General features: G+C 44.3%; 1 protein-coding gene across 4 annotated transcripts in view; it reads right to left on the bottom strand.

Moving 5' to 3' along the window:
* The window catches only part of usp54b (ubiquitin specific peptidase 54b), a 46,391-nt gene that overhangs the window by 4,107 nt on the left and 17,443 nt on the right, over positions 1 to 24,841 (bottom strand). For 2 of the 4 annotated variants that reach the window (XM_053853621.1, XM_053853622.1), the window contains exons 5-19: positions 23,738 to 23,851; positions 23,298 to 23,380; positions 21,187 to 21,292; positions 17,995 to 18,141; positions 14,933 to 15,082; positions 14,309 to 14,501; positions 13,934 to 14,116; positions 12,787 to 13,006; positions 11,685 to 12,077; positions 11,212 to 11,339; positions 10,585 to 10,743; positions 6,462 to 6,609; positions 2,222 to 2,952; positions 1,588 to 1,715; positions 1,386 to 1,511 (exon numbers count right to left, since the gene is read on the bottom strand). In XM_053853621.1, the coding sequence (XP_053709596.1) occupies positions 1,386 to 1,511; positions 1,588 to 1,715; positions 2,222 to 2,952; positions 6,462 to 6,609; positions 10,585 to 10,743; positions 11,212 to 11,339; positions 11,685 to 12,077; positions 12,787 to 13,006; positions 13,934 to 14,116; positions 14,309 to 14,501; positions 14,933 to 15,082; positions 17,995 to 18,141; positions 21,187 to 21,292; positions 23,298 to 23,380; positions 23,738 to 23,851 (3,009 nt within the window). Of the gene's footprint in view, positions 1 to 1,124; positions 1,244 to 1,385; positions 1,512 to 1,587; positions 1,716 to 2,221; positions 2,953 to 6,461; positions 6,610 to 10,584; positions 10,744 to 11,211; positions 11,340 to 11,684; positions 12,078 to 12,786; positions 13,007 to 13,933; positions 14,117 to 14,308; positions 14,502 to 14,932; positions 15,083 to 17,994; positions 18,142 to 21,186; positions 21,293 to 23,297; positions 23,381 to 23,737; positions 23,852 to 24,841 lie in introns of all 4 variants that reach the window. The other 2 variants (XR_008413664.1, XM_053853623.1) reach the window with 2 other exon arrangements.

Genomic DNA, 24,841 nt, shown 5'->3' with positions numbered 1-24,841 from the left:
CACAGTGAAATTTCATTTATTTAATTAAAATGCATTAAAAATGTATTTTTGAAGTTGAATTGAAAAGAAAACTTTCAGTTTCACCAGTGTTTCGCTTCTTAGCATTTCAGTTGCGGGATATTTTCAGCATGACAGACATTTGTTGATGCATTTCAAGCAATAAATAAAGTTAAATAAAGTTAAATAAATAAAGTTCTCAGTCATGAAACGATTATTCAGCCGAACACCCGTGTCATACTGTCCTGATGCACCTAAACGCTGCACCACACCTCGTCCCTGGTGCGAAGCTACTGCGGAGGGCACAGTGAGCGCGCTACACACAGTGATCCACTCAGGGCTAAGCTCTGCCTGTCAGCGAGAGAGCTCGCCGAGGAAGACTGCTCAAATATGAAAGTGACTTCTTCTCTCAAGATCTCATGAAAAATGACTAAAAAAAAGCTCAATCAGAACCACAAAAAAACCCCATGCATCCCAGCCAAGTGCCTGCTCAGCTGGAAATATCGTCTCCTGTCTCCACTGTCCTCTAAAGCTTTCTAGAAAGAAACATTTAACCTACATGATGAAGGTTAAAATTAACTGTTAAATTCTTATTTATATTTTACGCATTGTTTTATTGTTGTTCATCGTTCAATAAAGTTTGAAAGTTCAATGACAGCTTAAATTGAGTTGAATAGTCGATTGAATAATTGTGATTATGATACGAATCAAAATCAAAAGCCTCACTTTGTGTTGTTAATTTGATGTGTATAAAATGTTTCAACAAAACCATACGGAACACTCGGACAGAGTGATAAAGGTTTTGAAACAAAGTGATTCATATGCACCATATTACCACTATTAAAATGAATGTCAGACTAATTGAACAATTGTCTTTATACAAGAGATTTCAATGATTTCTGATGGATTCTTAAATAAAATTTGGCGCGCATGGGTGGACTTAATAGATCAGCGCACATCCCCAGGACACGGCCTCATGCAAATAGGGGCTTACCCTACTTTTAATCCGAATGGTGGTGGCTGGCCATGAAGTAAAAGACCTCTCGGGGGAAAAAAAAAAACCCATTCAAATAAAATCTGATCCGATCACAGCAGCGAAACAGAAATCAGACGTGATCTCAGTTTACCTGTGAAGCAGTGGAGGGAGGTGGCGATGTGAAGGTGATGAGGTGGATGGATGATGTGATGGAATAGCTCAGGTGAGAGGAAGCAAGCAGGGGGAGGAGCTGACATCAGCCTGCTTCACCTTTGGAGGAGACAGAGACAGAGAGGACGGAGTAAAGATGCAGATGGAGATCAAACAGCAGGACAGAAATATAATCACGATGGGTGCACTACAACGTCACAGCCACAAGGGGGAAGCAGAGCACAAAATGAAGAACACTTACAAAGCTGCGAGTCGCGGTCAGGCGGCTTCGGCGGGAGGTCACCACTGTCCCGCTCAGGCTGCGTCCGATAATCCTCATGTTCTCCCCATCATGAGACCCCACCCGACAATCCTGCAACATCAGTGGCTGCAGTGGCAGAGGAGAAGAGTCAGACCTACAGGGGTCAGTCAGTCAGTCAGGAGTGGCTCTGGACTCCTGCTACCTTGTTGAGGTAGGTGGAGGTGCTGGTGCCGTCCGACCCGTACACACTCCTCTCCATGTCCGCATTAGGGGTCTTGGACCGAGTTTGACCTCCTACACGGGAGATCAGCCTCTCTGAGGGGCTGCAGCCTGGAAAGCAGAACCACATCATTCTAATGACACATTTGTTTCAAGCTCCACAGCAAGTGTCACTGTAGTTATTGTTCCATTTCATTCAGAAGTAAGACTCAACTTATAATATAATATATAATAACAATAAATTACTTATGATTAGTCGCATATTAGTTGAATCCAATCATGATCAACCACTAAAAAGTTGTCTATACTTAAATTTTTGGTCTCTCTTTGAGTGCCCTTTATCATTTTGGTGACGACGTTACACTCTCTAATGGAATCGGCGCACTGACAAAAGTTCCCTGGAAGACTGTTGGTCCATGAGGAATCTGACATTTACATGCATTGATTTTTCTGTAATGACGGACTCAAAATAAATGCAGTGAAGTCAGAGCCCTAAATATTTTTAAAAACACGTGTCAATGAACAATCATATCTGACTTTGTATTTACAAAAAGCTAGGGAGGAGATGAAGCGGTGTTGGCAAACCAAAATGGCATTCAGCACTACTGTGTGGGTACCTGCTCTTCCAGCCTGCAGACTGGCCTGGTAAAGGGAGTCCAGCTCAGACAGCTCAGCCACCTCCTGGTCACAGCTGGGACCACGGCGGCGCCCCGGGGCATGCTGGCAGCTGTAGTGCCTGGGAGACGAGTGGCAACTGTTGCTGCAGCTCTGCCTGAACGAATGCGGCTGGACAGGACCACAGCGGTCCGGAGGGGTGTCATATGGAGTCACGACAGCGTCAGGACGGTCTAAACTCCAGGAGGACCAGTGGCGTGGGGCGCTGTAGTTTGCAGCTTCCTGGCGCTGATGGAGGGCAGCCGCAGGTTTGGGTGAGGACGGGGGAGACAGAACAGGGGGGTGGCGTGTGTGTGCAGGGTCAGAGTGTGTGGCCTTTAAGGTGTGAGTATCCCAGAAGCGAAGAGGAAGTGAGGGCAAAGAGATGGCCAGGTGCTTCCCCAAGGGGCGGACACTGACGCCGCCCGCCTGCAGCAACTCGCACAGCCTCACCCCGCTTCCCCCACCCTGCTCTCTCTCCTCACGTTCAATTCCAGCCCTCTCCTCCACCCCTTGGCAGGAAGGGGCGCAAGGGTGGGTGATGCTAAGGGTGAGTGAGGATCGAGGGTGTGGGGGACGGTAGGGAGGAGGCGGTGGTTCAGGGCCCGCAACAGGGTCCTCAGTGGGCCACGCTTGCTCCTCTTCCTCCTCCAGATTGGGCGTCAGCAGTACTTGGACCGGGACAGGCTGTTCACTGTAGAACACAAGTGAGAGGGAAGGGGGGAGGGAGGTGTCAGTCAGTCCGCAGCAGGGAGGAAAAAAACTACTGACGTCAGGTGAGTTACTGCATAGAGGGAAGGTCACGACTGGGGTAAACAAGCCAAACGCACACCCACAATGATCCGGCACGTGGTCTCACAGCCATGCCGCTCCAGTCAGCCACAATCGCCGCAGAATCTTGCTGCACATGCTACATCACATTTTTCGGTGATCCTCAGAGGCGCAGGATCTTGGCGCAGTACATCAACACTTGCGATGGATGTGGTGGGAGCTCAGCGGGCCACTATATTACTTTATCGATTTGAATACGCTCATGCATGCGGATGTGATGAATGCGGAACATTAGCAGATCCTGTCTTCAGACACATTCGCCTGCACGTGAGTGTGCCTGCGTGAGTCAGTAAATTTGTGTGTTTATTTTTATGTAAGCGCGAGCAGGGCAGCGAGTGTCTGCGAGTGCCAGCCCCCATCCCCCACATTAACTCTCCTGTCGCTTTTCAGCCTCAGTAATTACCCAGCAGCCTTTGCAGCAGTGAGCTATAAATCAGCGGCTTGTGTTGATCAATAGAGGAGAGGGAAGTAATAAAAGAGGCTGAGCTGTTACCCCCACCTCTTCCTGCTCTTTCACCTCAGCCCTGCGGTCTAAATGTGCACTCTATTAATATATTTGGACTGAAACTGCCTCAGTTTAACAGACTCCTCATCAAATAAGGACTAAAATGCCTGTGCTGACGAATCACAATCCGACGGAGCTTTTTGCTGACTGCATATAACGTTTGTGTTGATCAAGTGAGGGAACCTGACTTGGCGTTGTTGCTATTGTTTGTTGACCAATCCAAAAAGAGCCAATAGTCCAACATCCTCTTTAACAACGACACAGCATCACAGTCACTTGTGTTACAGTAGACAGGCAGGTCTTCCTATGTTGCAGCTGCAGCGTGCGTCACTGACTGGCCCCCATTACACAGCTCACTTCAACGTACAGTGTAAAAGGCTTTGGGCCGCAAAACAAAAAGACAGAGGGTGTGACACACTTGCAAAGACAGAGCCTCTCTAAAAGTTTTAATGCAAGTCTGACTTCGAAAAGAACAAAAGCTGCCAAAAAAAATTAGGCGATGAATAACTGATTTAGTGTTGGCACTGGATTGAATCGCACATCTGTGCAAAATGTTTTCAGACATGTCGTCAAACTTAGATGATACGTGCCATGGACACATGATTTAGCTAGCTTAGTCTTCGCCATTAATCTAATCTAAAATGAACCTGAGTTGCGTATTCTGGCATGTAGCATCCAATGGGCTCTCAAGTTTTGGTTTCAGCATGCCACGTGGGATTTGAGGGTTTGCGACTGGGTGCTTAGCAGCTGGACAATGGTGGCCAAGCCTTAAGTTGTAATGTTTTACAAAGGTTTCTAAATGCTAGTGCAAAATTAGCAACTTGCATAACTGGCATTGAGAGGGGAAAATGGGATGAATATACATGCATACAGTGAACCATAGCTTAGTCCTATTCAGGGCTGCGGGCAGTGCTGGAGCCTATCCCAGCAGTCACTGAGTGAGAGGCAGGAATACACCCTGGACAGGTCAGCAGTCCATCACAGGGCACACACACCATTCACACACACACACACTGGGGCAATTTTAGAGCGTCCAATTAACTTAGTGAGCATGCCTTTGGGTGGAGGGAGGAAACCAGAGTACCCGGAGAAAACCCACACAGGCACAGGGAGAACAAGCAAACTCCACCCAGAAAGATCCCAAGCTGGATTCGAACCCTGAACCATCTCGGCGCAGTGCTCCACCATGCCAACCTTGCGTAAATAAAAAAAGATATTTCGATTGTCTTATTTGTCCTGTGCAGATCTGTTAAATGCATGACATATAATAGATACTGAATATGTTGAAAATATGTATAGAAGGCATGGGTTATCCTCACGTGTATATGAAGTAAAGTGACAGCTGCTGCTTGATATTGAAGTCAAGTTACACATTTGAAACAAATGTTTTACAAATATTTATCCTTCCTCAACATTAACGTTGAGGAATCCATCAAATATGAGACTAGCTTTATGTCCTCTACAGGCTATCGTAGATTGAGATCTCTGGTGGAACAATATTGAGCTTCTTGTGCTACTGCTTTGCTCATCGTTTACCGTTTCTCCGCCTGACTAGCATGTAGTCTCTGAACGCTGCATGCATGAGTCACCCTTCCCTCCCCCCTTTTCTCCGGGTAGAGGTGCAACTTCCACAGAAAAAAAGTGGTAATAAGCTAAAAACAGTGAGCGGACTCCTGTACTTCATCTCTAAAACCTGGCTCATTATACTATATACTACTATATACTAGCGGCTTGCATAATACAGCATCACCAGATGGGCGATGTTAGATCTTGGGTGTGAAACGGTTAAAATGATGTGTGTCATACAATGAATGTGCGACAGCCCTGTATCCATTATCAATTAGTTTGGGTTAGGGCACAAAATTGTGCCACAACAACAAGCACACAAACACAAGTGTGCACACATAAAGACACAGCTGCTGGCAGACTCAGACGATTGTTCAAGTTAGTGGATAGTGAGCATCTGTAAGAGTGGAGGGTTTTGGTGTGTTCATGGCTCAGTGATGCCAGATAGGGAGCAACTAGTCAGCATACATGCTACAGCAAGCAAATTTGCTCATAAGGGATCCACTGAACAACATTCAGGTTAGAAGAGGCTGATAAATACATGTTAATGTAAATGGCTAACAAAGCACATCTTTATAAATTAAGTAATAAATGCAAAATGCAACAGCATTTGATTGTAATTATCTTGTGAACTTAACAGTCTTGTGTTTAATTTTCATGCGAAAAATGACTTAACACCTAACGCTTCAATATCTTTCATGAGAGAAAACTGCACACATCACTAACTGCAGTCCTCACTTGTCTTCCTTTAAAACATTAGGTCGGCACTTTTCTCCTCTTCCTATTGAGATACACCTCCCACAGAACAACATCAGACGTTGAAACTTGCAGCAGCCAGAAGCAAAAGGCGAGACACCAAAGCGCAGGAAGTGTGATTGCGATTGCGTTGCTCAGCAGCACACAGGACGGAGACACACTGACAGCGCTACGGTGCAGAGAGGAAGCAGAGAACCTTTGTAGAGAACATCACCAATGACGGGAAGCAGTGAAGCACACAAAGAAACTTCACACTTTATGACGACACGGACGCACATCTTGACTGCCACCAACGCAAGCTAGATGTGTGTCTTTTGCAACACTCCCACAGGTGTACACACACACACACACCAATGATTACAAAATAAAACCGACAATATCAACTACCAGCCATAAAAAAATGACGTATCAAAATTCATTTCTCGCTGAGGTTGTTTCGGTGATGTCATCATCATGACGCCATGCCGACTGATCGTGATCGTCAGAGAGGAATTCAAGGATGGCAGAGTGGTGGTGGGGGGGGCGGGTGACGGCTGTAGTGGTACCTGTGGGTCCCCTGTGGGTGGACGTTTCCTGTCTCCCGCTCCATTTCCTGTTCCTGCCTGCGTTTGATTGGGCCCCCAGTGCTCCTCATGCACGCAGCTACAGCCAATCCGCTATGAGCGTTAGCCTCATGCAGGGGTCTGAGCACAGCTGAGGATGTTAGAAACAGAGGGGGAGAGAAGACAGAGATAGAAAGGAAGGAGACGGGAATGTGAGACAGACAAGAGTGAAGGATGGAGACCATAAAAGACAAAAAGAGACAAAGAAAGAAGAAGAAGAAAAGAAAACGTGGTTATGAGGGGGCCTGCATGCGAAACGCTCTGTTACTTAACTCAGGACTGTTTAACACACAAGTAGTGTTGCAAAGTTGCACGACTTCCCTTTTCTTTTTCGTTCTTTTGAATATAAGGTGTATAAATCAGGATCACCAGCTGAAGATCAAATGATGATGGATGGCATACATATCTTGACCTGTTGTTTAAAGCAGACAGAGCCTTTGCTTGCGTTTATCAAGCTCGACGATTCGTCCAGTTTCTGCGGTCAAATTTAAACACTGCTGATGTTAGCGATTTACTATTGAAATTACACATCAAATTCTGTGGTATTTATTTGTACGTTAATGTAATTGTCGCTTATTATTTTAAAGTATCATATCGAAGCAGCACGTACAAATGCTGCAGCTTGTCCCAGAGATTTTCCATTTAGATTAAGTCATATTTCTAATAATGCTTTTGGAATATTTCCACAGATTTCCACATTTTTATCAACAACATATACTGTAAATCAATGCTGCCCTTCGCTTCAGAACAGTGTACCATTTTTCCTGGAGTTACTTTTCGTTCGTGTTGTAACATTATTGCAAGTATTTCCCATTCATCTTTATCTTATTATATTGCCATCTTACATAATTTCTTTATAAACTGTCTCGAGGTATTACATCTCTATGAAACAATAGCAGTTGAGCAAATGTCATCATTGTGCATTTTGTCAAATTTCGAACTTATCATTTTTCACTACAGTCACTCTTGCAGTGTACTGTATGTATGAATATGAAGAACAGTTTCATAGATTTGCTGCATTATTTGCAACTCAAACACCACATCTCATGATACTGTCTGTGGATTCACATCTGGCAGTAGAGCTTTCGTATTTCTGTAGTTTCACTCTATCGCAACCTTTTCTGTAATTTGTCATTTAGAAACAAATCCACCCGAAATAGCAGTCGTCCCACTTTGCAACACTGTTGTAAACGATTAGAAGTGAACCCAGAACACACTCAATGGTTAATAAGTCAATAGTCTGAGATGAAAAACCTTGAGGCTGCGTTCATAGAGGCCACCTGCGACGATGACGGATAACCATTCAGCCGCAGCTTTTTACGGCGCAGCCTTGTGAACGCACCCTGGGATGAGGGTGGGTAAGTTCATTAAAAGAAGAGGGGACAACAGGACTGCTAACACCCAGAAGAGAGCCAGAACGGAGGCCGGATGATGGCAGCTCTGTTGTCGCTGGCTGAAATGTCCTCTAAAACGCTGAGGCAGATTGTTTGGAGCCCGTCTGTGACCATCGATACGACTGTGGGAAACCAAATTCTCTTATGTAATGGCAGTGATAGTGATGCCATCTGTCCGTTCGCCAGTTGTCCTTTCACTTCATCAAGGTTGAACGCAGGGGTGTGTGGGTGTGCGTGTGTGTGTGAGAGACAGAGAGAAAGAGAGAGAGATACAGAGTGTGTGTGTCAAGTTCAAGAGGCTGCACACACTAAAGCACACAGTAGGACAGACAGGACACGACAAAATAATCCCTGATACAGATTTAGTTATTGCTGAGCTGGAGGGGAAAACATGCACACCTGCAGTTTAAACACTCACACAAACACACACAAACATCAAAGAGCCGGTTTGGTAGAGGAAAATAGAATACAAGCGCCGGAATGCTTTTAAAAGGAATTGATTTCATAGATGTAAGTTGTGGATGGAAAATGTGACTGAAAAATACCTGAACTGACTTCATGAAAACAACATCTGTATTACATTGTGTCTCTCACATCACACAAATACTGTAGATCACCTGTGTTACCACAGTTGTATTATTCAAATCAGAAATATATTGTTTATGGGGATAAAGAAATGAAGGCCCAAACCCAGAGGAGATCCAGATCCCCAGGTATACGCGCCCAAAGCCACTTTCTGAAATATGTCACCTACATTTGTAGCAGAGGAAAAAAAACAATCCATTTGTGTATGTTTATCACTAAGCACTATAATAACATAATTATTATGACTAAAAAATAATAAAAATAATTCATGAAAAGGCCAAGCATTTTCTGGTAAAGGAAGAAGGACAGTAGCAAGGGAGGGAGTGAGGAATGGATGCTGGAGGATGAGAGACCAGAAGTGAGGAGAAGAAATCATAAAGAGAGAAGAGAAAGGAGGGGCAGAAGAAACAAAGGAGAAACTATTCAAGTAAATGGAGATAAAGAGGACGAAAGAAAAGTGAGAAAAGTGGGGTTAGGAGTAAAGGAGGGATGAAGGATGGGGCAGGAGGGAACCCAAACTACACTACAGTGTCGAGAGTGGAGACTGGTGAAGAAGGAAGAGGGTAGATACCGAAGATACCTGTAAAAGGGTGGCAAAATTGAAAGTTTGGAAAGACAGAGCCAATGAATGGCTGTGTAAAGGAAAGAAGACGGAATCAAATGAATGCTTGAGGCATGAAAGAAGAAGAATGGCACAACAAATGGTTAAGATAAAACAGCAGAGGGAAGGAAGATCAATGACAGGATGGAGGATAAAGGTGAAGAAAAGAGGGAAGGGAGAGAGAAATAAAGATTTAAGGGTTGGAAGGAGGCATAGCAGGAAGATAAAGGAGGGAATAAGTCATAAAGGACAAGTCTGAGAATGAGTTCCAGCAATAATCTGACGAGGTGTAAATGGAATCATTCTCTCCAAACTAATGAACTGAGAAGATGTGATCAGTGGCGAACATTTCAGAATCAGGACTTTCAGATGCGCTCTGCAAACATATTGACAAATCTGCAGTATCACCTCCCAGAGGTGGAAGGAAGTCAAACATTTAAACAGGTAAAGCACTGTTTCCAGTCACGTCAGGGATTTGGAGCACAACATGAGCTCCACACAAGCCCACACACAGACTGACAGGAGACCCTCAAAAAGAGGATGATATGGAAATGAAGAGATGAAGAGGAGAAGAGTTCAGGCATTAATACAGACGCAACGTCACTCTCTCACACACAAACAAACACACGCACGGTCATGATTTTATGTATTGTGGGGACATTTCATTGACTTTCATGTTTTCCCCAGCCGCTCACCCTAAACCTGAAATATCCAAATCAAATGTCTACACTTAACCAACTAAACTTCAATTCAAATCTAATGACCCGGTTATTTTGAAGTTCTAATCCTCAAATTTAGGCTTGACCTCAATTTCAGGCTTAGTGAAAGGTCCCCACAAGAAGGTGTGTTTCCAAGGATAGGTCCCTCAAGTTCGCAGGTACAGTACACATACACACACAGATGATTACATGAGGACTAAAACAAAAACGCTAATATCACTAACATTCTTGAGCTCACTTTAGTTTGTTCATTTGGAAAGGGTGTCATTTTATCCAATGAAATAAAAAACAGGATTTAGCAAAAGCAGGGACAGTATTTTAGGAAAAGAAATAAGAATAAGAAAAGAAACGTTTATACTTTCAATATCAGAAAGTGTTTTAATACCTGTATTGTCTATGTTTTTTGTGAGCTAAGGAGATTTTTTTTCCTTTAGGCTTTATTTTGACGGAATATTTGTTTTTGCTTTGCAGCTTAATTTTTGTTTGTTAAGGAGTTTTATACTTTCAAATACCTCTGCATTGAGATTGTCATGTATGTTGTGCACCTCACAACCAGTCATTAAAAACTGTATGTAAATTGCTGTGAAACAACACAAGTCTGGGACACATTCAGACCAGATTGCGGCCCCAGGGCCATCCAATACTAACATTAGCCACTAGCTTGTCTGTGGTACTGGAAGTGAATGAGTCAAAGTTCACACAAACATGTCTGTCTCTATCTTTCTCACCCTGTCTCTCTCATCTCTTTCCCCCCGTGTCATCCGTACCCTGGTGTTGGAGCTGATCCAGATCCATGAACTTGCTGGGTTTGGGGTTGAATCCCACGGCCGCCTCCTGTTCCGCTTCCCTCCGTTTTTGTTGCTCCTGCTGCCGGGCTCTCCTGGCCACCTCCTCCTGCAGCTCGTCCAGTTCGCTGCGCCCGGAGCCTGGACAGGTCATGTGACAACACGTGTCAATATGTAAGCCGCAGAGAGAACACTTGCAAGCAACTGGTCGAAATAGTTGGTTAAGTCTTGGTGGCGAGGAATGGAAGAGTAGAAGAGAAAGACAGAATGGAGGAGATGATTTCCAAGACATTAGAAAGCAAACAAACATGCAGAAAGGTTAACTAATGGAAGACAGAGGAAAGAATTTTCGGGGGAGACTGAGGAAGAAAAAAAAAAAAATAATAATGATCCTGTGGTAGAGAGGCACAGTTGATTATGACATGAGAATGATAGGGAAGGAAAAACGGAGGGAGGTGGAGATAAAAAGACAGACAGAAGACACCACGTGACAGATGTAAAAATGCAATGAAAGGAGCAGGAGTAAAATAAATGTAGAATTGACAAAGGAGAAGAAAAAATGGCAGAAAGGAGAGTCACAGTACAACTGACATTTCAGCCAGTACTCACCCATGTAGGTGCTGCTGACACAGCTCGGTGAGGGCAGTTCCTGCAAGATGGCGCCACTGCTCTTTGACTTGGGTACAGAGCGCCATGAGGGTCCGGACATCAGAACTCTTTTGTGTTGTCCCACTTCCCTGAGGAGAGAAAGTGAGACCAAAACCCGAAAAAAGCAAAAAATAAAGTAAAAAACAGACTGTTTTGTGTCCAGTTCAATATATAAACAGACGTTTAAGATTACGATTTTTATATATTCTATATGCCTTGTTTCAAAATGTTAGGCTGTCTATTTTTTAAGGAAAGGCTTATTTAAGAGGAGTTTTAATGGCACAGTGCCTGTCGTCAGCTGCAGAATATAAAATAGCCCACCCTTGATCTGAAGTATGTCCCGAGACGGCTTTATATGAATGTCATAGTTAAAGGGAGGTTTTCAGAATGGCCTGTGGCACCCAAGGAAACTGTCCTGTGTGTTTGTTTGCTACCTGTCAGGGCTGCTGCTGTTCCTCTCACTGCTCTCGTATCCACTCTCCATCCTCTGGATCAAACGTGGCTGGTGCTCCACCCCTCTTAGAGGTGGAGGGGCAGGGGGGCCCATCGTCCGCCCGCCACCCACAGATCGAGGCTGCCCGACCAGCCCAAATCCTGTTTCCAACTGCCCGACCCCTCTCCTGTCTATTTCTGGCGTCGCCGGCTTGGGGGGCGTCGCAGGTCGTTGCAGGGGGAAGCAGGGCTTTGGCTCTGGAGGGAGGGACGGGCCTGGCAGTGTGTGGTAGCCCACACTGCAGCCTCGCTGACTGTGGCGGGAGAAGATGCTGTCGATGTTCAGCGCCTCTCGTCTGGGCCTCCAGGTCGGTCTGTAGCAACCCCCAGAAGAACTGGAGAAAGAGATGCACATGCCACGCGTTCACTTTTTTTTGTTCAGGATATTAACAGTAGACCCACCAAACATTTAATTTGCTACATCATCAAGCAAAGTCAGATATTTCTTTGGCTTTTTAAAGATCAGGTCTGGGATCAGTGGGCAGGGTTTCCGCCAGGATTTTTTGAAACTGTGCCCCTCCATCCACAGAAAAAAAAAAAAAAAAAAAAAAGACAAGGAACGCAGCCAATCAAGACTCGATTGAGAAACATTGAAGCAGAGGGGAACGTTTTGACATTTACCGCTATTTTTTTAGTAAATCTGTCTCTAATCCACAGCAAATCCTCATGAGGTCCGTCTCTTCATATGTCCAGCCAGGTTTGCGACTTGAGTTCCTCAAGCATGTTCATGTCCACCTCCATGATGTGTTGTGCTTTATCCATTTGTTTCGATGTCTGCACTTTGTTGAAAAATGTTTGATCGTGTGACATTTCATCTTTAAAAATTGGACCAATTTTCTGAAACCGTTCCAGCCGTCATTCAAACCGTGGCCATGCCGTTAACATGCCACAACTCAAGAAGTTTCTAATGCTCATTAAGAAGCAGTCGAATTAGCAACTCAACGCGCATCACTCCAAGTCACTCCTGCATTTGAAGGTAGACTACGCAAAACACTTTGTGAGAACAGAATCGATTTTTGTGAGGCAGATTATACGACCGATTACCTGGATTTGCTCTCACTACTGGTGCTCTCATCCTCCCAGTGTGGCCCCCCTGCTCCACCTTCGCAGCCACCCACTCCTGAGGAAGAGGAGGACGACAGGGGACGAGAGGAGGAAGAGGAGGATGTGAGCGGCCGGCGAGACGAGAGGAGGAACACGGCCGTCTCCTTGTACTCCTGCAGAGGAGGAGAGGGAGGGCGGGGAGGACCCTCCACTGCTAGATCTGGAAAGAGTTGGAGGGACAACATTTTTCATGACTTTTTTCACTGATACTTATAAATAACAGGTAGTTATCTCAGTATTGACAGTTATATGCAGAATTAACAACTGTAATGTAAATAAATCTATTAATCAATCATTTATTGTTGCATTTTTGATATGTAAATTCATTGTTATTTACATACCCTGCTGTAATATGACAATAGGGTCATCATTTTCATGAGTACCAAATTGAAATGCTGCTCCTTACAATAGAATAGAATATTTGAATAGTTTTAAAGTAATTATCAGATATGTTAATTAATTGCTTTAATGACTGTCATTTGGAAGTACTCAAATACTAATAACAGAGCTCGATCTGAATATCCAAAGCACTGTTGCTGACCAATTAAAAACAAAATTAAAAGTGATTCTGAATATAAAAACAGTGAAATCTCTCTGAATTTTCGCTGTGCAAAACAAGACAATAAATCTCAGCTGAGCCGTCAAGACTCAAACACACATCACGGTGACACTTCACGTTAAGTGTGATTCGAGGTCTGCATTGTGTTGAACTTTCCTGTCCGTCGACTGACTTTCTCTTCTCTGCCCAGTAGATCGCTCAGCCGGAGTGATCTACTGTACTCTATATTAACACGGAACCCAGTCTATAAAGAAACAGAAGCCATGTTGAAGTGACTTGAGCTTGTTGAAGCCGACTCTTCCTGTTGCTGGTCATTAGAAATGGGCAGGAATTTGGCCCCAGGCCTTGAGTTTGACACGTGCACTATACGATTCATCCATGAATAATAGCTACTGCTGCATGTACATTGTTGAGCGGCTGCTGTCACTTCAGTGCTAGCAGCCCATTTTCTTGTCTTCCCTGACAAAGTGTGTCGGGTTTTTCTGAATAATGCAGCTCAATCATTAGTGTTGATTGATAATGGATTACCTCTGGTGTCTGCACTGTGCAACTGCGTACCAATGTTGTAATTACAGACCACCGTGTTCTGGGAATCACTGGACAGGTGGCTGCCGGTGGACTGGTGTAGCGGCCGACTGCGTGATGTGCGGTGGCTGGAGCTGTCTGTGGACGAGTCTGTCCGGGTGTCACTGGATATAGAGGGCTCTCGACCTGGAGAGGAATAGAGACAAAGCCGCGTGACCTTTCGCTTCATCCACAATCACCATATGCTTTCAGCCCAGTTAGGAGAATAAGTTGTGGCAGGTCAAGTTGCATTAGAGGGTTGAAGGCTAGAGCATTAAAGCTGTGACCCGGCCGCCCTCTGGATGATAAACACAGTAATCTGATCTGAGCTTTCTGTACCAGAGTCCTCGCTGTCGTAACCGGCCTTGCTGCTGCAGTGCTGGAGATCCAGCTGTGGGTTGGAGCTGGTACAAGGGTTGGCGCTGTCCTGCAGTATCACCGGTGTCCCACGGGGGTCAGCATAGAGCAGCAGCAGTGGCTGATAGTGGCCTTTGATACAGCGAGACACTACGTCCTTCCACTTTGGGCCGATCTTAAGGTGAAACAGGACAGAAAACACAAAAGAAATCATGTGTGAACATAGATAATAATGAAATGCTCATGCTTTTTAGATGTAGCGTTCCACACGTTCACCCACAAGGTGCCTTTGCTAATATAACACTGCGTTCAAACATTGGTGCGGCATTATAATGCATCTAAAAAGTGAGGACGGAGGTCAAAAGAAACTTTTGCATTACTGCCCTCATCCCAAACATGCTTCAGGTCGAGGGACCGTTTCCGTAGAGAAATGAAGATCGACATCTGACAACAGGATTTTAATCATCGACCCGCAGCTGCAAACACTGCAAAAGAACTGACCATGCAGCACTCAAGACACAGCTCTCGTCGTCACGAGTGCAGCAGCTACTGTACAGCACCTCCTCCCCCCTGCGATGCAGCATGCCGACATTAACAGTATGTCACCTCTTTGACGTGGGCGTCATCGAAGTACATCCATTTGCGGATCTTGGTCTGGAAGAAGAAGGTGGAGTAATGCTTGCCATAGTAGCACACCATGCCCACCAAGTAGAGCTCTGCTTGGCGAGCCCTCTCCTCTGTCACACGGTAGAACAACTACGGAGAGGGAGCGGGAGGGAAGGGGGAGGAGACAGGGAGATGCAGGGAAGAGAGGGAGAGGTGTGCAGCGGGAGGGAGAGAAGACACAGAGGAGTTAACGTGGACACCTTTTCGCACACCTAGCCAGCATGTGAGCTGAATGCAGTAATCCCTCACAAAATGTCTTTACGCAAACCTCTCAGTTTGCTGCAGTTTGCTCTGCTGCTTTGTGGCTGATATCTGGTGACAGGAACAATATCATAAGAGAGGGATGGGGAGCCCACAAAATAATGCACGCCTGTCCCTTAGATGAGCTACATAGGCAGCAAGAATACTTAAAAGCCGTATTGGACAAATGCCTGGACACTGCCGCGCATTCCCAGACCAGTCTCTCAAGTATGTCCTGTGTACAGCTAGTGGGCCACTTCAATGTTGTGTTGGCAGGGAGGTTTACCACAAACATGGCTGGTGTTGTGGAACTCTGTCAAACCATTCCCACAAATGACTAAATGCACTGGCAATACAAAAACAACAATAATACTAAATGTATTCGCTTTTGTTCTTGTCTGAGATAACCCAAGGGCCCAGAGGCAACACACATGGGAACACATCAACTCTACACTTAAGAACAGGAAATCAGCTCAAGCAAGAGTCTAACTTCTAAAAAAAGAGTGTAGATTTTTCATTTTTGAGATCCACTTTTTCTCTGTAGTGCAGGAATTTTTCTGGTGACAGTCAACACGACATGCTTCATGTGTGCTAACCACTTTAAAATGAACATTTGTCTCATAGAGTCATTTCAGTCGCACTTTCCGCCTGAGTGTGAAAGGAAAACCTATCAGCATTTGAGTTTAGTAGAAGCACCAGTACAACAAAAGAGAAATAGAATCAGAACCGATTACGTGGCACAATGACAACAGAGAGGCAGAAAATGCATTCTTCTTGTGATTTGTATCTCACAACTGACTATCCAGTAGTGGGAGAGATGGAGGGCGGAGACCGAGCTCAGAGGACGGAGGGAAACACTTGACTCACTCGAACATTCATTCATGGATCCATTATTCATAGATATCACTTCAGAATATAGAGTACACTGCCATTACAATGCATTATCATTACTCAGTAATGACAGGGAGCATCAGCGGTTCAACATGTGTGCATGAGGATGATGAAAGAATCCAGGAAGAATCATGGAAAGTGGCTCGTGTCAGCAGAGTCCATGCACATGTCAGCATCATTACCGTAATTTCCGGACTATAAGCCGCTAGTTTTTTCTCGCGGTCTGAACCCTGCGGCTTATAAAACGATGCGGCTAATATATTGATTTTTACAGGGATATTCCAATCAATCGGCCACCGATTATGAAAGGCTGAACTCGTTGTGATCTGTGAATGCCGACCACTGCCTGTCATTGCTGGTCACAAAATCCGATCACATGTGACAGCAGCCGTTCTGATGAATGTCAAGTTTGCATCCTGCAGCACATGCACGTTAAAGGGCGTCAACGCCACGAATTCAATACGATATTTAAAACACCAGCACTTGACGGAGCACAGAGAGTTTTCTGGTGCTCATGAAAGTGAAACTGCAGGAACCAGCGGTCACTCGCGACACTCGCCGGTCTGAACGTGACGTTCAGAACGCGAAGCATATTGCCTGAGAAATAATCATCATTTCACCGCGCCAGATGAGCAGCCTTTCTCAGGTGTCGTTTTAAGACGGAATCAACCGGGACCGAATCCGCTGCAGTCTTGTGTGTGTCAGATGCAGCGTTCGCGGTGAATCTGAAACTTTTGCAACCGTCCAGAGTGAGAACTTTCAGGAGGTTGAAGACACCGCGCTGCTTCAGTTGAGTGCTCTCCCTGTCTCTCGGAGCATCCCGAGTTTTTAGAGTCTAATGAGCATGCTCTTTGCTGGCAAAAATATTGAGCTTCGTCACATCAAACCGATGACATCACGGGCGTTTTATTTACCTTTAAAGCGCTCAAATTGCGCTGTTTTCGCCCGCGTGTCCGCAGCTCTGCTGACAGAGACGATCTACTGGAGGGTGAAAACAGCGCTTTCTGAACACTTTAAATGTAAATAAGATGTGAGGAGTTCATGACTGGAGTTCAGAACATTGGCAAGATTGTTTCATGAGGCAGTCTCGACACTGGACCCCGTTTTCAAAACTAGTACTAGAGGATCGCCAGAAGTGATCCTCATGCATTTTCTGTGGCGCAGACAGCAACGGTGCACCCGCGGCTTATAGAGCGGTGCGGCTTATGTATGAACAAAATCCATTTTCCTTCTTAGATTTGGTGGGTGCGGCTAATATTCCGGTGCGCTCTGTAGTCCGGAAAATACGGTAATCTTCAGGCACTCAGAGAACGCTTCAGGATGAAACAAAGTTACTATTACGATCCAGCATACATGACTATCTGGACAAGACGGAGGACGGGGCCATGACAGGCTATGAGTCGTGCGGGTTGCTGAGGGGGCAGAGGGGAAACAAATTGAGATAAGGCCAGCAGTAGCCACCTAGAATTAAGGAGGAGATCAGTAATACTTTCTCTAATTTCCATGAGGGTTGGAATAGAAAAAAATTGATCCTGATGACATCATCATTAGAGACAGAGGCAGAAAGTGCAGCAGACTACCAAGTGTCTGGTAATGATGGTGCTGGGAAGGTTTTCCTAGACACATCCAGCTGGGAGGACACTCAGAGCCAGACCCAAGCTAGGTGGAGACGTTACGTTTCCACTCGGACCCTAAAAGATGTAGGCTTGTCCGGTCAGAGCTTCACAACTCCACAATGAATAAATGAAGATGCCGCCATGAAAACTCTTTTGTCCACTGTGCCATGTGGGGGTTGTTGTCTCTACTACAAATAAATAGATAACTATAAATACAATGGAAAGCGACAACGCTTTATATTTGCACAGGCTTACATCCCCCAGACGCAGACACGTCCCCAAGCTGTGTATGACATCCTCCGCCAGGTCAGAGTGGTCTGAGTCCCACACCAGCCCGATGGACACGATTTCCGGTGAGTTCATCAGCACCCGGCGAATACGCAGCATCTCTCCACAGTTGCTCTGCCAGGAGGAGAGACAAATATTTACAAGGGCACAATTCCAGCACACAGCACAGATACATTTAGATTATATGATAATCACATTTTTATTTTTGGTATGTGGTCTGTAAAACCCATATATTCATATTTCCAATCATTTCATTGCCATTATAGAACGAACAATGTCCTTTTGTAGGAACATATATGTTAGACATAGAAAAATTATCTGAGCCGTTTTGTTGTCCATTTTTTCCTTGGTTAGGTTGAGCATAAATCACCAATATGTTAAAACTAGTAATTTAATTCAGTAAAGGTTTCAGAATTAATCAAGCGTGATTAAGTGTATCTTAATATTTGACCACAGAATCACCAAATCTAAGTTGAATCTGTACACAGTCAATTAAACGTGGACACTTGCTGCATAACGTGCACACAAGATTGTTTTCATTTTCCACCCAATGGTGCAATCTCATTTAGTCGCCTTCATCATGGACGTTTTGGTGATGACATCAGATTACATAATGTGGCGCACCTGGAATATGTGCGCTGGAAAATAGTCATATGTGAGGATGGGTGTTCTTTACATCAATTTATTGTTTTTTCTGTAAAAAATGATAAAAAAAATGTATCTTATAAAGCCCCAACCACTGTTAAAAGACCAAATATTTGTCAAATAAATGAATACAATAAAAGCATGTCTTATTTAACAGCAACAACAACAATACTTAAACACAATATATTTGCACAAGAGATTTTTTATGATAAATTGTGATGACGGATGATGGAGCATGTGCTCAGTTGTATTTGTCTCTCGGGCACCCTTCGAGTTCAGAACCGGCTGTGCTGGATCCTCCCTTTTGAGTCATGACCGACCGCAGTGGTAGCGCACGCACAAGTGCACACACAAACACACACACAGAAGCAGGGCCCAGTGTTGGCAAAGCACGCTCGGAAGCACCCTGGCGAACAGACACCTCGCCAAACGCAGCACTTGCTCACACATGCATGAAAACACACTCTCTTTGTGGGTTGTGTTGGCAGCAGACACAGCACAAGGAATTCACGCCAGGACCGGCTTCTTGATTCTGCCCGAAAAGGGAAGTGAGCATGAGCCAGGGAGCGACAGCCAAGCGACACATCAACGGGACGCACAACTTAAGTTCGTCCTCGCAACTCAGCCCGGAAGTGATGACAATTCTGCACAATAGATTATTGCCTATCCAGAGCACAGCCTGGTCATACCCCGAGATCAGGATTGTTCAGGTATCAGGTAACACCTATCTGATCAGAAATCAGAAGCTGGTGTCCAATGTTGAATGTGAAGGTAAGGGCTTCCAAAAAAAAGAAAAAAAACTCTGCATCCTAAAACTGAGTATATTTCTTACATCCTACTCCCAAGTCAAAAACACCAAACATTGAAACACTGTTGAAGTTAAGTTACTCAGTCTCTCATTTGCTGTGGAACCCTTCGCACATATTCTCAAAACTGAAGTTGCATTTCTGATACCAGTATCAGTACAGTACACATATCATATCTCGATTTGTATTGTCAACACTGCAGCGGAGAAATGGGTCCACACTGCAACACTTTCCTGCCATGTTTGGGCTGTTCACTCCTATAGCCGTATATGAAATAGCAAATGGGGTTGGCAAAAAAAATCAATAGACTTATAAGTAGTCTATTTTTGTTTTTCATTTTGTAATACTTTTATTTTATTTATTCATTACATTTTGATGGGCGGGAATGGTGTATCCACTTGTGGGTCAACAGAGGGTGAGCCGAGCACATCTCAGTTCAGAAACAAGCTGAACAGGGCAGCCATTCAAAAACAACACACTTAAAGCCACAGTAAGATCACACATTTAGCTGAAAATACCACAAGTTGACGGGTTTTCTTAGCAATTTTTAGGTGACAGATTAATTAGAATAATTAATTACAGATACAATAATTAATGACACATTTTAATCGCCTGACAGCACTACTCAATTTACACACATTTTTGCTGCTTGAACAAATCTGGATTAATTGTACAACAAATGTTCTGGGAATGATGCGAAACCCAGTCAGTCTGACTAAAACAACTTGACCTGAATGCTTGGTTTTATCACCAAATTAAGTGTTAACCTGTCTGACGCTGTCTCTATCACAGGTGTTGAGCCTGTGTGTTCTTTCCCCGCCTGCTCAACAGTTGCACAGCAGTGTTGCTGGTGGAAGGATACTGGAGGTCTGCAGAATGCTGATCAACACTCATTTGCAGGAAAAACAACATAACTTTATTCGTGGCTGTGCTTCCTTCAGCTCTTACTGCATCCTAATAAAGAGAAAATCCCCTGTTATTAGTTCAACAGTAGAAGGCAGAAAAGTGCTGAGCTCACCACTGCTTTTTCTTTTTACTCTGCCGGCTCGAATCACCCACAAATGAAAAAGAATCCCATTTGAAATCGCTTGAAACATTGTTTTTGAGCTTGTTATAAGCCATGAAAACTAAGCCCCTAGATGTCAAGAGACAACTTATTTTGAGAAACCAAAATGAATATTCTCACATAACCATCATTCAGTCTTTTAAGATATGAAATTACACAAGGTCACAATGTAATAATGTAGTCTATTTGTGCCCATGCCGACATCATCTGACATTTCACTTTCACTGACACCATTATATTTAAATTGTCACTGGTCTGCGTGTCAGATGGGAGGCGCACGGTGCCTTGAGAGGCGGCTCTTTGTGTGAACACTTTGGCAGGAAAGAGCAGAGCAGGACCAGGCCAAACTGGTTCTTTTCAACCACAGCATTTCCCAAATGTGGCTGGGCAAACGCAGACAAAACAGTGAAAAGATACTTTTATGCTACTTTGGCCTCTTTGGGTGCTCTGGCCACTCATTTTAAGGCTTTGCATCTGGCTTGTTGTCGTCATCCCAGGTAAGGACTCCGCCTGGATAGTTGCAGTTTGGTTGAATGTGTTGTATTCGCACATTTGAAATTCAGGCAAACAGTCCGACACTGCACCACACGCTTCAATGAATATCATGAACTTGTCAGTTGTCACGACGATGCGAGGACTCACAGGGCAGTTGCGCAGGTCCCCCATGTTGCTGGCGTTGCGTAGAAGTTCCCCGAACATGTCTGGGGTGGGCTTCTCCCGACACTCCAGCATCCTCACTGCTTGGTTGCTGCATCAAGCACAGAGAGACAACGTCATCTTCCCACAAAAAGATTACCAGACCAGGGTTTCAGTAAATGTGCATCCAACAGAATATGAAGTGAGAGGCCGGAAGTCTGTTAAGTGTGTCAGACACGTTGGAAAGACAGAAATGTTCTTTTTTTAGTTCTTTTAATTTGCCCAGTACCAGATCTCTGAAGGACATCCTCAAATAATAATCTGGGAGGCAGCATGTTTGAACAGTGAGTGAATCAGCAATGTTTTGTTTTGTTTTTTTTTAGGTGTAAGAATAACGATTTTTAAATCCCTCCACTCACCCACCCCTTTCCTCTCTCCTACTCTTCTGCTTCTTTCTGCTCATTTCTTTGGAATTCTCCGAGGAGGAAACTGTAGACAAATCATCATGTCTGGTGTTGATGCCAACATTGTTGACATTTATTCACTCTCTTCAATTGCCTCTGTGACATTTGTGAATTTGTTTTTGCACATGGATAAATAAAGCTTTGCTTACGGGCACATCATGACAACGCCACTCTGACAGTCTTTTGACTTGTCCCTACATTTACTTTGAGTTCCATTTATACACGGAAGCGGTGGTTGATTCTTCTCATACTAGAGTCGCAGATGTGTTTTGTTGCCCCAGGCTCCCCACAACACTACATCAGCTCAATTTTTTTTCTCACCAACCTTCAACATTTCTGGTCATACGCAAGAGGATCACAGAGATGTACCACAGACAACTGTCTCCGTTTTAGGGCTCTTACTTCGACATAAATACTGTACACCACATCAGGTTTATGTGTGACAGGTTTCTAGTTCTCTGCTTAGACTTGTTCCCAAGGTCCAACATGAATAACATGAGACTTCTGCTTGTCTCCTTGCATTGTAAATTGTGATCAATCATCAAAAAGCAAAAAATAGAACCATAACCCACAGACCTAGAAGTGAGACAAATGACTTCTCAGTCTTTTTAAGGCCTACAAAGTCATTTTCATTCACACTAAACTAAGCCAGTTTGAACCAGAAAAGCTACATTAAGCCCCTTCACATGTTATCTTCCACCACATTAGAGAATGAGGAACGAGGACTATTGTCTGCAGTTAACACATACACAAGACTGAGACATCATTTTCCATCTGGGTCAATTCACAGCGACACAGAACATGTGAGAATTGGTGAGCTCCCTTTACCACATACCGCTTCCATCAACCCGTGCTTCGGCTTTATTCAGGGCCCAGTACTATATTCTTAAAGGAACCGCTCAGTCGGGAGACCAAAGATACATCATCAGATTTCAGAACTTGGCACACTATTAAGCCCCAGACAATTACATTTGTATGTGTCAAGGAGGGCTCAGCATCAGGGGAGGTGGCCACCTAAGTCAGCTCCACACGAGAGACCACAACATACCGAGTGGTGTGGCTTGCTCTCCACTAGGTCCAGCCCACCCCACTCCTAGCTAGATGCACCTGAACGACAGCCAACGGAAGAAGTTTTGAAATCCCGTTGTGACTTCGCAAAACTTTGCAACACAGTGACATTAAAGACGCTGACATGATGTGAGAGAAGAAGATGCTGGTGGAGATAGATGGACTTACATACATCTGGGATGACTCACCAGCAACCTTTACTTTTTGTAAATGACACTAATGTGTTGTGTCAGTTGTATGCAGCAATTTCACACAGCACCCTTTGAGGATGAACACACACACCTACTCACACGTGACCGCGTGACTGGATTTGCATTAGATAACATCCAACTGTACCTGGAGACATATTACACTCCTTCATGTCACCTTCTCCTGCATAGGCATGGACGCTTGTTTGCATTGTGTGTGTGTGCGTGTGTGTGAGTGTGCAAACATTCACTTACGTGTGAGATCAGCAGGGACACATGCAGGGAGGAAGGGAACAAACCGTACCTTCCTTTAGTGCAACTCGGCCACAGCTCTCTGCCAGCTATACCGCAGTGTGTGTGTGTGTGTGTGTGTGTGAGCGAGTGTGTCTTGTCTTACCAGAGGGATGTGGTGGAGATGTAATGAACCATCTGAATGAAGGGCAGGGGGTCTGATGTGGCACCGCAGCTGTTACACACACACTGGAAACACAAACAGGATGTGTTCAGACAGCTCATTTGCTGCATTGTAATATTCAAATTACCACCTTAAATTGAATTACCACTTTCCACCATTTTTCTCTGTCTGAGCTATGAGCATGTAAAAGTCAGGTGTTTGAGATGTAAACAAGAAATAAAAATGTCCTAATAAAGTCACAATGTAGTTTATTTATTTGGGATTGAGAGGGAGTAAAGTAGTCAATATTAAGAAATGCAAAACACACGTCTTCCGTGAGATAAAAGTGTCATTCTCGGGGTGGTTGGTCAGTCTTGTTTTCAAAATCTTTGATCAATGAACATTTCTGCTCAGCAGTGTCACTTGACTAAGTCAGATCTCACCTGTTCAAACAAGGTCATGGCAAACTTCTGGTGAGGGATACAATGCTTGGCTGTGCAGATGTCCTCTCGACTCTCAGCGCTGATGTGGAAGTGAATTCGCATCAGAAGATTTTCCTGTTGAACAACATGAATGGCCTCAGTTTAAATGTATCACCCCAATTTTAAAGACTGCCTCTTACAATGCTCCTACATCAATAACAGTAGCACATGAAATGTTCACTAATGTTCTCCTCAAATGAGACTTAAGATGAATAAACTATTTTAACATTACAAAGGTTGTGAGTCTACATAAAGACTCACAACATTAAGTCGTGAAAGAACACCAGTAAACAAACCCTGCCACAAAAAAATTCAATTCTCAAGGTCAAACACTGAAGGACTGTAAGCACCAAATCTGCTAACAGGATACCTTGATATGCCGATGACTTAGTTAAAATTACACAACAAATATAAGCAGAGCGTCTATCACAGCTTGCTGTTGAAGAGAAATGGAAGGATGTGGAACAGTGCCGAATGCGTAGTGTTGTGACTACACAAATATTTGTCAAAACACCATCCAATCATCCAACTTTAATGTGCACGATGGAGTGTAAAATAGAGTCTATACAGAGAGCTGTCATGCATGTGTGCGTGTGTGTTTGCCACCCAGTGCTGGTGCTTGTCTTAATCTGAACATTGGAGCAGCATCTATATTTCATAAGAAACTGGCGGACCCCCTGACTGAACACATATTCTACCAATCGATCAGACAGACCCTCACACACACCCACACACGAGCTGAAAAACATCATACTGAAAAAAAGGTGGAGAAAGTAAGATAATATTAGCTAAATCTTTTGACCATTTTTGAGCAGTTTTGTGTGAAAATGAGGAGTGTCCTGTCAGATACCAAATTTCTGTGAGTGGGCATTGTCATCTTTATTGAGCTTTTCTGGCTTTACACTTTGCTCAATGGCTCAGCTCGCTTTCACACACAACAGTGGGACAGAGCAATTGCATTACCGCCCCCTGCTACGCTGACACGCCGACCCATCTCCAACTCCCTTAGCCCCTCATGCGAGAACAAGACCTCCAGATATGTAAACTTCTCCAATTGAGGCAAGG

This window comes from Synchiropus splendidus, chromosome 1 (genome assembly GCF_027744825.2).
Source record: "Synchiropus splendidus isolate RoL2022-P1 chromosome 1, RoL_Sspl_1.0, whole genome shotgun sequence".
Lineage (NCBI taxonomy): Eukaryota > Metazoa > Chordata > Actinopteri > Syngnathiformes > Callionymidae > Synchiropus > Synchiropus splendidus.
Note: the sequence above shows the minus strand (reverse complement) of the source record. Positions and strands in the feature narration are given on the sequence as shown.